This window comes from Centroberyx gerrardi, chromosome 11, assembly GCF_048128805.1.
Source record: "Centroberyx gerrardi isolate f3 chromosome 11, fCenGer3.hap1.cur.20231027, whole genome shotgun sequence".
Classification (NCBI taxonomy): domain Eukaryota; kingdom Metazoa; phylum Chordata; class Actinopteri; order Beryciformes; family Berycidae; genus Centroberyx; species Centroberyx gerrardi.
In genome coordinates, this window is record NC_136007.1 from 268548 (window position 1) to 282422 (window position 13875).

General features: G+C 39.6%; 2 protein-coding genes across 3 annotated transcripts in view; both read right to left on the reverse strand.

The window, feature by feature from the left end:
• Positions 1-13875, reverse strand: part of pfdn1 (prefoldin subunit 1) — a 326057-nt gene that overhangs the window by 213849 nt on the left and 98333 nt on the right. The gene's annotated exons all lie outside the window — the stretch shown is intronic.
• ttc1 (tetratricopeptide repeat domain 1) overlaps positions 379-13875 on the reverse strand; it is a 31484-nt gene continuing 17987 nt past the window's right edge. For both annotated transcript variants that reach the window (XM_078286647.1, XM_078286646.1), the window contains exons 5-9: positions 13161-13273; positions 10335-10371; positions 7999-8147; positions 3443-3497; positions 379-742 (exon numbers count right to left, since the gene is read on the reverse strand). In XM_078286647.1, coding sequence (XP_078142773.1) covers positions 606-742; positions 3443-3497; positions 7999-8147; positions 10335-10371; positions 13161-13273 — 491 coding nt within the window. In that variant the 3' untranslated portion in view covers positions 379-605. The remainder of the gene's footprint in view (positions 743-3442; positions 3498-7998; positions 8148-10334; positions 10372-13160; positions 13274-13875) is intronic.

The following is a 13875-nucleotide window of genomic DNA, read 5'->3' on the forward strand; positions in this document are numbered from 1 at the left end:
ATGTAGACGCAAAGCTTATCCACACACTTATCAACACGCCTTTCCACACACTTATCAACACACTTTTCCACGCGCTTATCAACACGCACGTAATCCAACACGAGTTTTCTCACTACACGCCTCTGCCTGCGTGTCCCAGGCGGCACGCGCAGTGCACAGCGTCTCCGCTGCAGTGTTAGGGACACGCTTCTACTCCTCATGACCCTATCCACCCCCGATACACAAACACGAATACGCAAACACACACAGACACATGCACACACACATACAAACACACACTGCAGTCTCCCTTACTGCAGAAAGAGAATAATTCAACACTAATCCAGATTTTAGATGTTTGACTGTTCAACATCACAAATATTCAAGAAGAGTCAATGCTCAATATTAATCAATCACATTTTATTGTCTTCATCTGTTGTTGTTGATGTTATTTGTTGTTGTTATCTGTTGTTGTTGTTGATGTTATCTGTTGTTGTTGATGTTATCTGTTGTTGTTATCTGTTGTTGTTGTTGATGATGTTATCTGTTGTTATCTGTTGTTGTTGTTGATGTTATTTGTTGTTGTTATCTGTTGTTGTTGATGATGTTATCTGTTGTTATTGTTGTTATCTGTTGTTATTGTTGGGGTTCTGGACAAAGTTGACGGAGTAGGATCCGGTGTCGGAGTCCTGGTTGACCTGGAAGTTGTTGGTTGAAAGGCCAAAAGGTCGCAGGAACATGTTGCCCAGGTCCTTCAGTTTACCTACAGCAACACAGAAGGGACAAACTTAGACTCAGAGGTCAGAGGTCAGCCGCTAACTAAAACAAACTTTATTATAAACACTCAAACACATAAAAACACAAAAAAACGTGTTAACTGGCTGGCAACAAGAACAATGTACAGGTCCGTTATGTACTGTAGTACTAAGTTAGAGTACTGCCGTACTATGTTAAAGTACTGTAGTACTATGTTAAAGTACTGTAGTACTACCTTACAGTACTGTAGTACTATTTTAAAGGAGTCGGTAAACTTTGTTAGTCCATACAACAGTCCCGGAGATCCCCGGAAGAAGTACATTGCAGCTTTCTCCAAAACAACTGAAGTTGCAGGAGACCTGTCTTCAGACTTCAAAATATAACAGAAAATAACCATAAAATGGTTCCATGCAGCTCTTACAGCATAATCCAAGACTCTGGAAGCCAGTGTAGGTTAGGGATAAATCAGTGGTATTCTTCAAGGTATTCTCTGAAGGCCCTAGAATCCTAAAATGCTAAAATGGAAAAAGAAAACATTCTGTCCAATAAATCTGTTTTGTCTATATGTTGTTATTCGTTATATTATGTGTTAAACCATCTTATTTGTGTGAGTGTCTGTGCGTGGTGAGAAATGTTCTTTTTTGGCAGTTATGTGTGTTGGAAAAATTCAACCAATCAGAATTTTTCTCTGGTGTTGCTGGGTGGAATTTCTACATCGGCTTCTCCCTTCAGGGCCTTTGGTGTCTCAGTGGAAGACCCCGGCTGTTCATTTGAATGAGAGCTTAATGTGGGATAGACAATTTGATCAACCAATCAAATGTGGATTTGTAGCCTCTGGGCGTATTCTTTCAGGTTTTCCCGCGGCCTCAGGGTTTTCTCGAATGCCCTATTGCGTCACCGCCGTGTAGTGTCTGTTAGCTGAACGCAATCGCTATCTCAGCGCCCGGTTTAGCTAGCGTAGTGAAAATGGCAGCAAGTAGAGAAAAGTCTGACATCGTCACAGATTTATTATCGTCGCCTTTCTGCAGGCGAACCTTTGTTGAAAAGCTAGAGATTGTTATAAAAGGACGTCCAACACCCGACAGTCTGGATATTCTCCAACCTTCAAAAGGGTTTGTTCTGCATTTTCAAACTAGCAACTGGGAATGAGAAGGATTTGGATTTGAAAGCAAAGAATCAACCTTATGACCAGGTCATTGAACAATTTAGGACAGGAGGATGGATTTTGTCTTAAAGTGAACAGCACTGGTGAGTTAAATATATTTTTTTACTGCTTAGTTTATGACATTGTTGCATCAACCATTTAACTGATGTGTATGCTTATGGACAGACATGCTCAAATTGGTTGAATTTTGTTACGGCTTTGTAATGGTGTTCACGTTTGGTAGTTGTACTTTGGATTGTGAGCAAATGGTACACAATGGTAAAGGCAAAGGTGTGATAGTGTGGCAGATTTTCCATGCAGCTGTGGTAGAGGTCTGATACCTGACCCGGGTAGAGCTTGGCTTTTAAAGAAATAATTTGGGCTCGGGTCAGGCTCTGTTGTGGTTTTTTTATGCTCCTCGCTTTCTCCTGAATTCGGGTCGGCCTAGATTCGGGTCGGGCCGGAACGTCATGGGCTCAGGCTTTATTTCCAGGCCCTCTAAACTGTGTAGACCTCTAAACTGTGGTGATGGCCTATGTGGTTGTACCCATCGTCTATGGTAGGTTTTTCATTTTGTGGGAGGTACCGAGTGAAGGCCCAGGTCCAGAGCGCACGGTTCGCCACTGGGTTAAATGTCTTTTCAAGTCACCATTATTTAGCTGAAATCGGCACTCTAGCTGTTATTTCAAAATACGTCACATTTGCATGCACCCCAGCCTCGATAGATAAGACTAGCTCCAATTAGCAGACACAAGACTTCCGGTTTGGCCGTTTAGCCTTCAAAATAAAAGTGTGAGTTTTGAAAATAGGTAGAAATACTGTTTTTAACCAATTACTTTGTATTTAATCGTCAAATCGTCAAGTCAGCACCCATGTTAATGTTTGATGTCCACTTTAGTCTCTGTTCTGTATGTATTCTGCACAGTGTAATACATGCAGTGTTAAAGTTTAAAATGGCACATTTTATGGCCTTTTTTATTATTATTATGACATCAAACATTAATATGGGTGCTCACTTATTGAATTTGACGATTAAATACATAGTAATTGGTTTAAAACAGTATTTCTACCGATTTTCAAATCTCACGCTTTTATTTTGAAGGCTAAATGGCCAAATCGGAAGTCTTGTTTCGAGCTAGTAATTGGAGCTAGTCTTACCTATCGAGGCCGGGCGTAGGTGACATATTTTGAAATAACCAGAGTGCCGATTTCAGCTAAATAATGGTGTAAATGTCTTTTCAAGTCACTTTGGGATCGCTTGGCTGCAGGAGACTTGGATGATGCTGCAGAGCTGCATGGAGACAGTTTATGGTTATTTTGTCTTATTTTTCTGTCTGTCTGAAGACAGGTCTCCTGCAGCTTCAGCTGTTTTGGAGAAAGCTGCAATGAACTTCTTAAGTACATTTAGATAATGACTGAATTTTCATTTTTGGGTGAACTATTCCTTTAAAGTACTGTAGTACTACGTTGCAGTACTGTAGTACTAATCTAAAGTACTATAGTACTATGTTACAGTACTGTAGTACTGTAGTAGTATTGCTCTCAATAATAAAACAAACATACTCATCATTTCTTCCTTAAGCTTCTCATTCCTCTCATGGATCTGCTGAGGTAACCTCTGGAGAGAGAGACAGGTTGGTGAGACAGACAGGTGGTTTACAGAGAGAGACAGACAGGTGGTTTACAGAGAGAGACAGACAGGTGGTTTACAGAGAGAGAGATAGGTGGTTTACAGAGAGAGAGATAGGTGGTTTACAGAGAGAGATAGACAGGTGGTTTACAGAGAGAGAGATAGGTGGTTTACAGAGAGAGATAGACAGGTGGTTTACAGAGAGAGAGATAGACAGGTGGTTTACAGAGAGAGAGATAGACAGGTGGTTTACAGAGAGAGAGATAGACAGGTGGTTTACAGAGAGAGATAGACAGGTGGTTTACAGAGAGAGAGATAGGTGGTTTACAGAGAGAGAGATAGGTGGTTTACAGAGAGAGAGATAGGTGGTTTACAGAGAGAGATAGACAGGTGGTTTACAGAGAGAGAGATAGACAGGTGGTTTACAGAGAGAGAGATAGACAGGTGGTTTACAGAGAGAGATAGACAGGTGGTTTATAGAGAGATAGACAGGTTTCTTCCATCCAATCAAGAAGAAAACAGAAGAATCAAAGTGACTGAAGGTGAAACAATGTAACAATTTCTAACTCAGAGACTCTTCTGTTACATTCAGAGTGAAACTGGAAACTGCTGCTGCTCATGTTACAGATACAGAGAAGCGAGCTGATCAAGATGATCAAACTGATCAAGCTGATCAATAAACACCGTTCCTCCTCTCTTCTCTTGGTCTTCCCACTGTGGAAAGCAGTGCCATATTGGTAGGAAATGCACGTGACATCATGGGAATACTATGAATATACCGATCAATTGTCTTTGAACAGTGATTGGTGTATTCTCCTTGTTACATTAGGCCCCGCCCACTGAGCCACCGTTTCCTGCTTGTTAAATCTAAAACGTACAACAGTCACAGCAGTGGATCATGATGTGATGAAGTCTTCTGCCAGCAGAGGGCGCTTGTCATTCTACAGTAGTGACAGGAGGCGATGGGTTATCTAACCCGATCTGCCACAAGAAGAAGACGAAGAAGACGAAGACGACGAAGAAGAAGAAGAAGAAGAAGAAGAAGAAGAGGAAGAAGAAGACTGGCTGAGTGGATGGAAGCCATTGATGGGGATAATATGGAATTTAACAATAATAATAATAATAAATATAGCCGCAAGCGGCAATTGAGGGGTCCAAGCACAATTCGATAAGACAGACAGATAGACAAAACATTACAGGAGGTAGAAAGACACAAAAACTGACATGTTGTGAAGATCGAACATGCAGTCTAACACCGGCTTTTGTGTTGGCCAGTGACTTCTGTCAAGTTCATCTTTTCATTGCAACCACGTTGCTGGAGTTGTTCACAACGGCCAAACTTTCTATTATTTATCCTTGATGACTAATGACTTTGGAAAGGACAAGTCTGGATTTGAACCCACAACCTTCCACATGAAAGGCCGATGCTTTACCTACTGAGCTAAACGCCTGTTATCGGTTTAGTGAGGAGAAACTAACTAAAGGGAGAAGTAGTGTGATACTGCAGCCTATGATTGACAGATTGACAGTGCTAATCACTTTATAGAACACTGTAGTGCTCTCCATTAACGAATAAAACAATAGTAAGTCACATGGGCCAGAAAGCTGCTGCTGCACTGATCTCTCTGGGTTGAGAGGTCTGGCCTCGCCCCAATCAGTGATGTCATTCAGGTATTTTGCCAGATGATGTCAAACACCTGCTTTGAGTTTTCTGCACTGTGTGATTTAGTGTTTATTTACTTTCTATGAAACTTCAAAACGGTCACAGTTCATCAGGGGCTTGAACTCACAACCTTGTGGTCCAAAGACCTGAGAGCTTTACCACTCTGCCCACTTCCACTCTGGTGTGTGACAGTGGGGAAACCAAACAAAGGGACAAGTGACTGGTCACAGGTGAGAGTCCAAACCATATTGAAAGCCTCAGAAAAAATATTACAACTGTATTAGTGCCCCACATTAATCAATTTACACATGGCTTTACAGACATCATCTTGACAGTCCAGACATCATTTGTCTTTAGTTTGATGAAGATTGATCAAACTATCTTGAACATATCACATTGTCAATTTATCAAACTATTTGCAGCTGCACATTTCCATCTACTGTGCGCTCAGTTTTCAAGATATCATTATAATTTTTGGGCTGTTTACTAATTAAGGTATGGCGATTTCAAAAATCATGTTGTTTTTTTCCTGTAACGTACAGTTTAGGAGGACAACACTGTGGGATCACAGTCAGTTTGGGGGGGGGCGACGTCAGAATCAGGGGGAGGTACCAGTGTACGAAAGATTTATCTCACTTCAGCCAACATGTTCTGAAAATGTCAGCTCTCTAGGACATACGGCTCATTTTTAATGAATTTTTGAAGTTGTGACTTTAATACCAATGAAGATTTGGTTATGCAATAAGCCACGCCCACTTTAATCAATAATGACCAAATTTCATGGATCGACTTGGACATCATCCTAGAACGTGTAAAAATTTTCATAAAATCTATGCAGTCAATTATGAGATATGAACTTTTTGCATTTGTAGTGCCCACTAGTGGTATAGCTCAAAATGCTTTGGTGGGTGTGTTCACGCAACACTTCTCAACAAGTGTTTCAGATTTTGGCTTGATTAGATGAATGGTTAATGAGTTATGGCCAATTTACTGTTATGGCGTGTTTCGTTAAAAGTTTATTGGTCGATAAAAGCCAAATTATTTGACCTATCAATAACCTTTATACAACTTTGAAAGAGGATGGCCCCAAGATTCTCCACACCAAGTTTCATGTGAATTGGATGAATAGCCTAGGAGGAGTTGCAAAAAAAGTGTTTCTTAAATAATTCAAAATGGTGGACAAGGCAATATGGTGGACATTGAAAGATATGGGTTGGACTCGGCACCTTCCAAAGAATCTAGGAACACAAGAATTTTCAGTCTACGACACACGGTTCAGAAGTTATTGGCCAAAATGTAAAGTTGCTTGTTATAGCGCCACCATCTGGCCAATGTGCATGGGCTGCCTTGCCTGAGTAGTGGGGGGCCGTAGGAGCTGCTGTAGGAAATATGGCTGCTGTAGGACTTACGGTTTCTGAGCTGCAGATACTTTTAGCGGAGAAAAAGAAAGAATGAAAGAAAGAAAGAAGCAGAATTAAAGCTGCAAGCAGCCTCGAAAGGTATTCACAGCGCGTGACCGCCCAGTACAGCGACCGCCCAGTACAGCGACCGCCCAGTACAGCGCCCGCCCAGTACAGCGACCGCCTCTAAAAATCACTCAGGACCGGTGTGAGGTGTCCACAAGCGATCAGGAGTGAATGCGAGTCACGGTTTATGAGTAGATGCTGTTAATGTGTGATTTCTGGTGTTAGCGGTTAGCTTAGCACAAATTGAAATCGGTACCGTGTTGCCGTTCTTTGGGCTATCAACACCAAACTTGGTACAGTCCCTAAGGGTGCAGTCAGCGATGTGCCCACTGAGTTTCAAGGTCATAGGCCACTGTGAAGTGGACTTCTGATAGATTGAATTTTGTCCAAATCTGATTGGCTAATAACTCTGCCATTTCTTACCTGATCGTTCCGAAAAGTTTTATTATTGTTCGGGCATGTCCGTGGACCATGCATACCAAATTTGGTGTTATCTGGACTTACGGTTCAGGAGGAGAAGATTGTCAAAGGTTTTTCAAAATTTCCAAGATGGCGGAAAATCTATCCAGACGGACCTTATAGGTTCCAATTTGAAATGTGTTCAGCAGGCCAAATGACAGCTATATACCAAGTTTCAAACGGGGCGGCCGGGAGGACCGTTTAAGTTCCGCTGCATGTTATAGCGCCCCCTGTGGCTGAAATGCGACAAAACCGCTTGGAGACCTGCTTACCGGGAATTGCGATGTGTGTGCCAAATTTGAAAACTTTTGACCAATCAGACTAGGAGCTAGAGCCATTTACAATAGGGAAATAATAAGAATCTGACCAAAAACATTAGGTATTCCCAATAATTCCAGCAAATACAATAGGGTTCCAGCACTACGTGCTTGGACCTGATCATAAAAATAAGCAAACAATTAAAAACATTTTTTTTACTCCTTCTACGAAATGAACGAAAAGCTGAAGTAATGTTGGACACTTCCTGTTCCTGTTGTAGCAAATACACTGTCAGGAGGAAATACACACAAAATACATTGTCAGCAGGAAATACACACAAAATACACTCCTGATAGTGTGTATTTTGTGTGTATTTCCTCCTGACAGTGTGTATTTTGTGTGTATTTCCTCCTGACTGTGTGTATTTTGTGTGTATTTTAGCGGTAGCTTGCTACAGCAGACAGGAGCGTCTAGCTGGATCAGCCAATCAGTAAGTAGCTCAGACGAAGGCTGTGATCTCTGTTCATCATAAGGAAAGATCAACTTTACTCAGCTGGAGAACGGTTTGTTATTAATGTTCTGTTCCAATTAGACAGCTGATAATTGTATTGATTGCTGATTAGAATGTGTATTAGATACAGACCATGCAGGCCAGTCTGGCTGTCTGCTGCCCAGGATCTTTCTCCAGAACCTTCTGGAAGTCTTCCAGAGCTTCATCCAGCTTCTCCGTCTTCTCATAAAGCTCCGCCCTCCTCAGGATGGCGCGGACGTAGTCTGGGTTCAGCTCTATGGCTGCAGCAAAAACAGGAATCAATCATTCAATCGATTAACACGAACACTGTCAGTGACATGGAAACTAAACTTCTGCCTGCAGTCAGTTGGGGTCGACTGAAGATAATATCGTCGTGGGTTAAAAAAACCCTCACATCACTTCCCCCGAGGTTTTGGTCATCGCTCTGTCTGTCTGAACTCACTGAGAGATTTAAAAGTTGTTTTGGTCCGACCTGCTCTCCTCCTCCACGGTTCGCGGCACGCATGCGCGACGCGAACCGTGGGCGGCGAACCGAACGGTACGGATATTTTTCGGGAACCGTTTCACCCTTATTTTTAAGCTTTTTGAGGTACTTGTCCAAAGTACAAGGCAAATTATTTTTTTGTGAAAGCATAAATGACTTGAATGAATCAGCGCATTACAGTGTGTGGTGAATCAATAAGAACAAGAGCAGATTATTACAACAAAATACCTCAGATATGGTTTTATAACCCAAACAGCATTTAATGAGTTAACTACAGAGCTAACTGGAGGTGTGTGTGTGTGTGTGTGTGTGTGTGTGTGTGTGTTCAATCCTCTGCTAGCCCCACAGTCTGTAGTGAAAACCACATTCTACAACCAAACTCACTTCCAAAAGATTCAGTGAGTCTGTCAACTGACAACTGACAGCTGACAGCACATTACATCACACTGCTTGCATTAAAAACATCGGAAGTGACGTCATCACTGTTAATTAAAAACAGAACTGACATCATCACTGGTCATTAAAAACAGAAGTGACATCATCACTGTTCATTAAAAACAGAAGTGACATCATCACTGTTCATTAAAAACATAAGAAGTGATGTCATCACTGTTCATTAAACATCAGAAGTGATGTCATCACTGTTCATTAAACATCAGAAGTGATGTCATCACTGTTCATTAGAAACATCAGAAGTGATGTCATCACTGTTCATTAAAAACAGAAGTGACATCACCACTGTTCATTAAAAACCTAAAAAGTGATGTCATCACTGTTCATTAAAAACATCAGAAGTGATGTCATCACTGTTAATTAGAAACATAAGTGATGTCATCACTGTTCATTAGAAACATAAGTGATGTCATCACTATTCATTAGAAACATAAGTGATGTCATCACTGTTCATTAAAAACATAAGTGACATCATCACTGTTCATTAAAAACATATGTGATGTCATCACTGCTCATTATAAAATATAAGTGATGTCATCACTGTTCATTAAAAACATTAGAACTGATGTCATCACTGCTCATTAGAAAACATAAGTGATGTCATCACTGTTCATTAAAAATATAAGTGATGTCATCACTGTTTGTTAAAAACATTAGAAGTGATGTCATCACTGTTCATTAAAAATATAAGTGATGTCATCACTGTTCATTAAAAATATAAGTGATGTCATCACTGTTTGTTAAAAACATTAGAAGTGATGTCATCACTGTTCATTAAAAATATAAGTGATGTCATCACTGTTTGTTAAAAACATTAGAAGTGATGTCATCACTGTTCATTAAAAATATAAGTGATGTCATCACTGTTTGTTAAAAACATTAGAAGTGATGTCATCACTGTTCATTAAAAATATAAGTGATGTCATCACTGTTTGTTAAAAACATTAGAAGTGATGTCATCACTGTTCATTAAAAATATAAGTGATGTCATCACTGTTTGTTAAAAACATTAGAAGTGATGTCATCACTGTTCATTAAAAATATAAGTGATGTCATCACTGTTTGTTAAAAACATTAGAAGTGATGTCATCACTGTTCATTAAAAATATAAGTGATGTCATCACTGTTTGTTAAAAACATTAGAAGTGATGTCATCACTGTTCATTAAAAATATAAGTGATGTCATCACTGTTCGTTGAAAACATTAGAAGTGATGTCATCACTGTTCATTAGAAAACAGTTGAATGTTGAGGTTCGTATGACAAGAAAACACCGCCGCTGTATATTAAAATAAATACAGCAGTCATATTCAGATAAATATAGCAGTTATATTAAAATAAATACAGCAGTCATATTCAGATAAATATAGCAGTTATAATATTCAAACACATTTATTTCATGAACTTGAACAAAAATATCGACCTCTTCCAGACAAACAGACAGCGGTTCAACAGTTTAACAATAACTCTCTCTCTCACACACACACACACACACACACACACACACTCACCTCTGGAGCAGTCTGCAATGGCCTGGTCCTTTAGGTCCTGGTGGAGAGACAGACAGATAGACAGACAGACAGACAGACAGACAGACAGAGACAGGGAGACAGACAGATTTTACACTGCATGTATGTAATTAGATTTTTTAACATTAACATTAATGCAGCACTGACATGAAAACACTCGACTCAGCTCAATGAAATAAGGAGAAAACAAAGTTTGGCTTCATGTTTCCTGTGATGATTTTCTGTTTTTCATACAAGAATGAATGAAGGAGGAAAACCAGCGCTGATATCTGCAACTATGCAAAAAGTTCACTGACTAGTACAGCAAGACTAGCTAGCTCTTTACTTTTTTTTTTTTACTTTTAACTCTTGACTTTTAAGTTTTTACTCCATTTGCCAAACACTGAGCCAATATTGATCCAGTTTATTTTCTGTGTTTCTTAGGAAGAGCATCAGTAGATGTAGATTCTGAAATAAGGTAAAATCTGGGGACATTTGTGGTTCAGCTGGAACTTTTCCCTGGTAGAAAATCACGGTTCCTGTCCAGACAACATTAGCATTATAGAGGAGGAGTCTAATGTAGTTTTTACTGGACTGACTCAGTCATACGGTGCAGAGTGCCTCCTGCAGGAATAATAGTTACCAAGCAAATAACCGTCACCATTTTTCAGTGAACTGCCACCTTCTCCATCAATTATATAATCTTTCAGAACGATGTGATTCATGCATTAAACTGAACTAAACTGAACTAAACTAAACTAAACTAAACTAAACTGTACTAAACTGAACTAAACTGAACTGAACTGAACTAAACTGAGCTAAACTAAACTAAACTAAACTGAACTAAACTGAACTGAACTGAACTAAACTAAACTAAACTAAACTGAACTAAACTGAGCTAAACTAAACTAAACTAAACTAAACTGAACTAAACTGAGCTAAACTAAACTCAGCTAAACTAAGCTGCATTACAAATACTTTGTGTGGCAGACTTATTCTGGAATCAGACAGGAATGATACGCCTCCTTAGTAATAAATGGGAGCAATAAATTAATTAATATCTGCCGTCCGGATCGCTCATTAAATCACCAACATGCCATGTAACGTTACTGAATAACATTCCTGATGTCATCTTGTAACACTCAAACGTCTGAGGTTCGAATGTTCGGGTTTCCCTTTGACCATCAGACTGTAGAGCAGCAGACTGAGAAACTGTGTCGCGGAAATAATTGCCGATATTTTGACCAGAATTGATCGCCATGATGGCAACAACTAGGAAAATAAGGCCAAGGTTGGAAGTAAACAGAATTATCCTTTAAGTCCGTGGTTGACTAAACAACATGAAGCCAAATATGGTACTTTTTTATCCATTGATCCCAAAGTTACATTAGTGATAACTAAGATGAACCCAGTATGCAGGACTTCACTGATAAATTCCTCAAACTGTGTGAAAACATTTAAGAACCAATAGTTCTGTGAGGGAGCCGGATGCTAACAACATAAGCTGCATTAGCTTTATTTGGTTTCATAGAGACAAATTAGAAGTCAGAAACAGACATGACAATACATTTGTATAGTAGAAATATGTTTTTTTCTGATCACATAAATCATCTCACAACCCCCCAAGGGGTCCCGACCCTCAGGTTGAGAACCACTGTGTTAAAGGATAATAGGAACATTAAACCATGTGATGGTACTTTTTAAAGGATAATAGGAACATTAAACCATGTGATGGTACTTTTTAAAGGATAACAGGGAACTGGTTGACTAAATGTCTACAGACCAGGGCTGTGGCCGGAATGGATCACTATCTGCGTTTTAGGGCACTAATACGTACGTCAGACATTTTTTGTAAGTGTCCGAATCGCAAAATGATATTGTGGAATGATTTTGAGGGCACTACATATTTCCCACAATGCACTGTAATATCTAGTGAACAAGCCTTGTCACTAAAACCATGAAAGTATACCAAAATGCATTGCGAGTCTGTCGTCACCTGGCCGTTACCAAGCAACGAAGTTGTAACCCTTCTGTGGTTTTATAATGACGGCATCCTCTTCTTCACCAAACCTCGTTTACTAATGCAAGTAAATAAACTTTTTTTGGTACCAAAAAGATGTCAAGCTATTCTAAAGATGTTTTCTTTTAACTGCCAATTCATAACTAATTATAAGTGCATGTTTTGTTACTCTAATTTGAGCTTGTTAACGCTAACATTAACATTAAGGTCTGTTGTTCAGAAAGGTATTTATCTCTAGCTGCAAGTTATACGGTACATAGCTTATTGTAACGTGTGTTTTGTTAATGTCAGCTAGTGAGAAATCCAAAACATGAAGGAAACCGCACACCTGGACTGGTGAAGTGCTGGCTGTGTGAAAATAAACAGAAAAAAGTAGCCGCACACAACTCCGATGCATAGAATATTTATTCACCGACATAAGGTCGGAAAACGCCTAGATGGGAACGTCAGTGAATATTTTTTTTCTGTTTAATGTCAGCTAGTGACACAGATATGTTGGCTTTGAAGGAATATTGGTAACTTGTCAAATGTTAGTTGAAACATTTGTTTATGCGACTGGTGAATGCAGACGCAGGTCGATGATGAATGATGATGAATTAAGTGTCCGAATTCGCTCATTAATCATGTGTGATTTACCGCTAATTAGTGCACTAATAGAGCAGCACTATGTAGGGAAATACAAATGAGGGAATAGCAATCCATTCCGGCCACAGCCCAGATCTTCTAGATACTGAATGATGAACTTCAGGTGATAGATCAGGATATATTGATCAGGATAGATAGATAGCGTTGGGTTTGTTGTTTCCTACCAGGTGGAGTCGTGCTGCAGCGCGGTTGGAGAACAGCACCGCCCTCTCTCTGCTGTAACACACTGGACATGAAACCAACGCCTCCGTGTAGCTTCGCTCCGCCTCCAACCACTCTGCAGGGAACAGATGTTCACATACGTGTAATATTAAGAGAGATGTGTACAGTTTATGCATATATTCTATTGTCTATATGTAGACCGATATGTATAGAGTCTATATACAGACTGATATGTATAGTCTATATACAGACCGATATGTATAGAGTCTATATACACACTGATATGTATAGAGTCTATATACAGACCGATATGTATAGAGTCTATATGTAGACCGATATGTATAGAGTCTATATACAGACTGATATGTATAGAGTCTATATACACACTGATATGTATAGAGTCTATATACAGACCGATATGTATAGAGTCTATATACAGACTGATATGTATAGAGTCTATATACAGACTGATATGTATAGTCTATATGTAGACTAACCCTACAGGCCCATCTCTTTACTAGACGTGGATCTGAAACTCCTCTCTAAAATACTTTACAAATACTGGTTTTATTAAAGGTCGTAATTCATGTAACAACATTCCCCTTACCAAATTCCCCTTAACAAACTTATTATTTATTAAAAACCTTAAATCTCTGAAGCCTGCCTGTAATAACCCGATTACAGTCTGCACTGTTAAAGCATGGCGGACTATTAGAA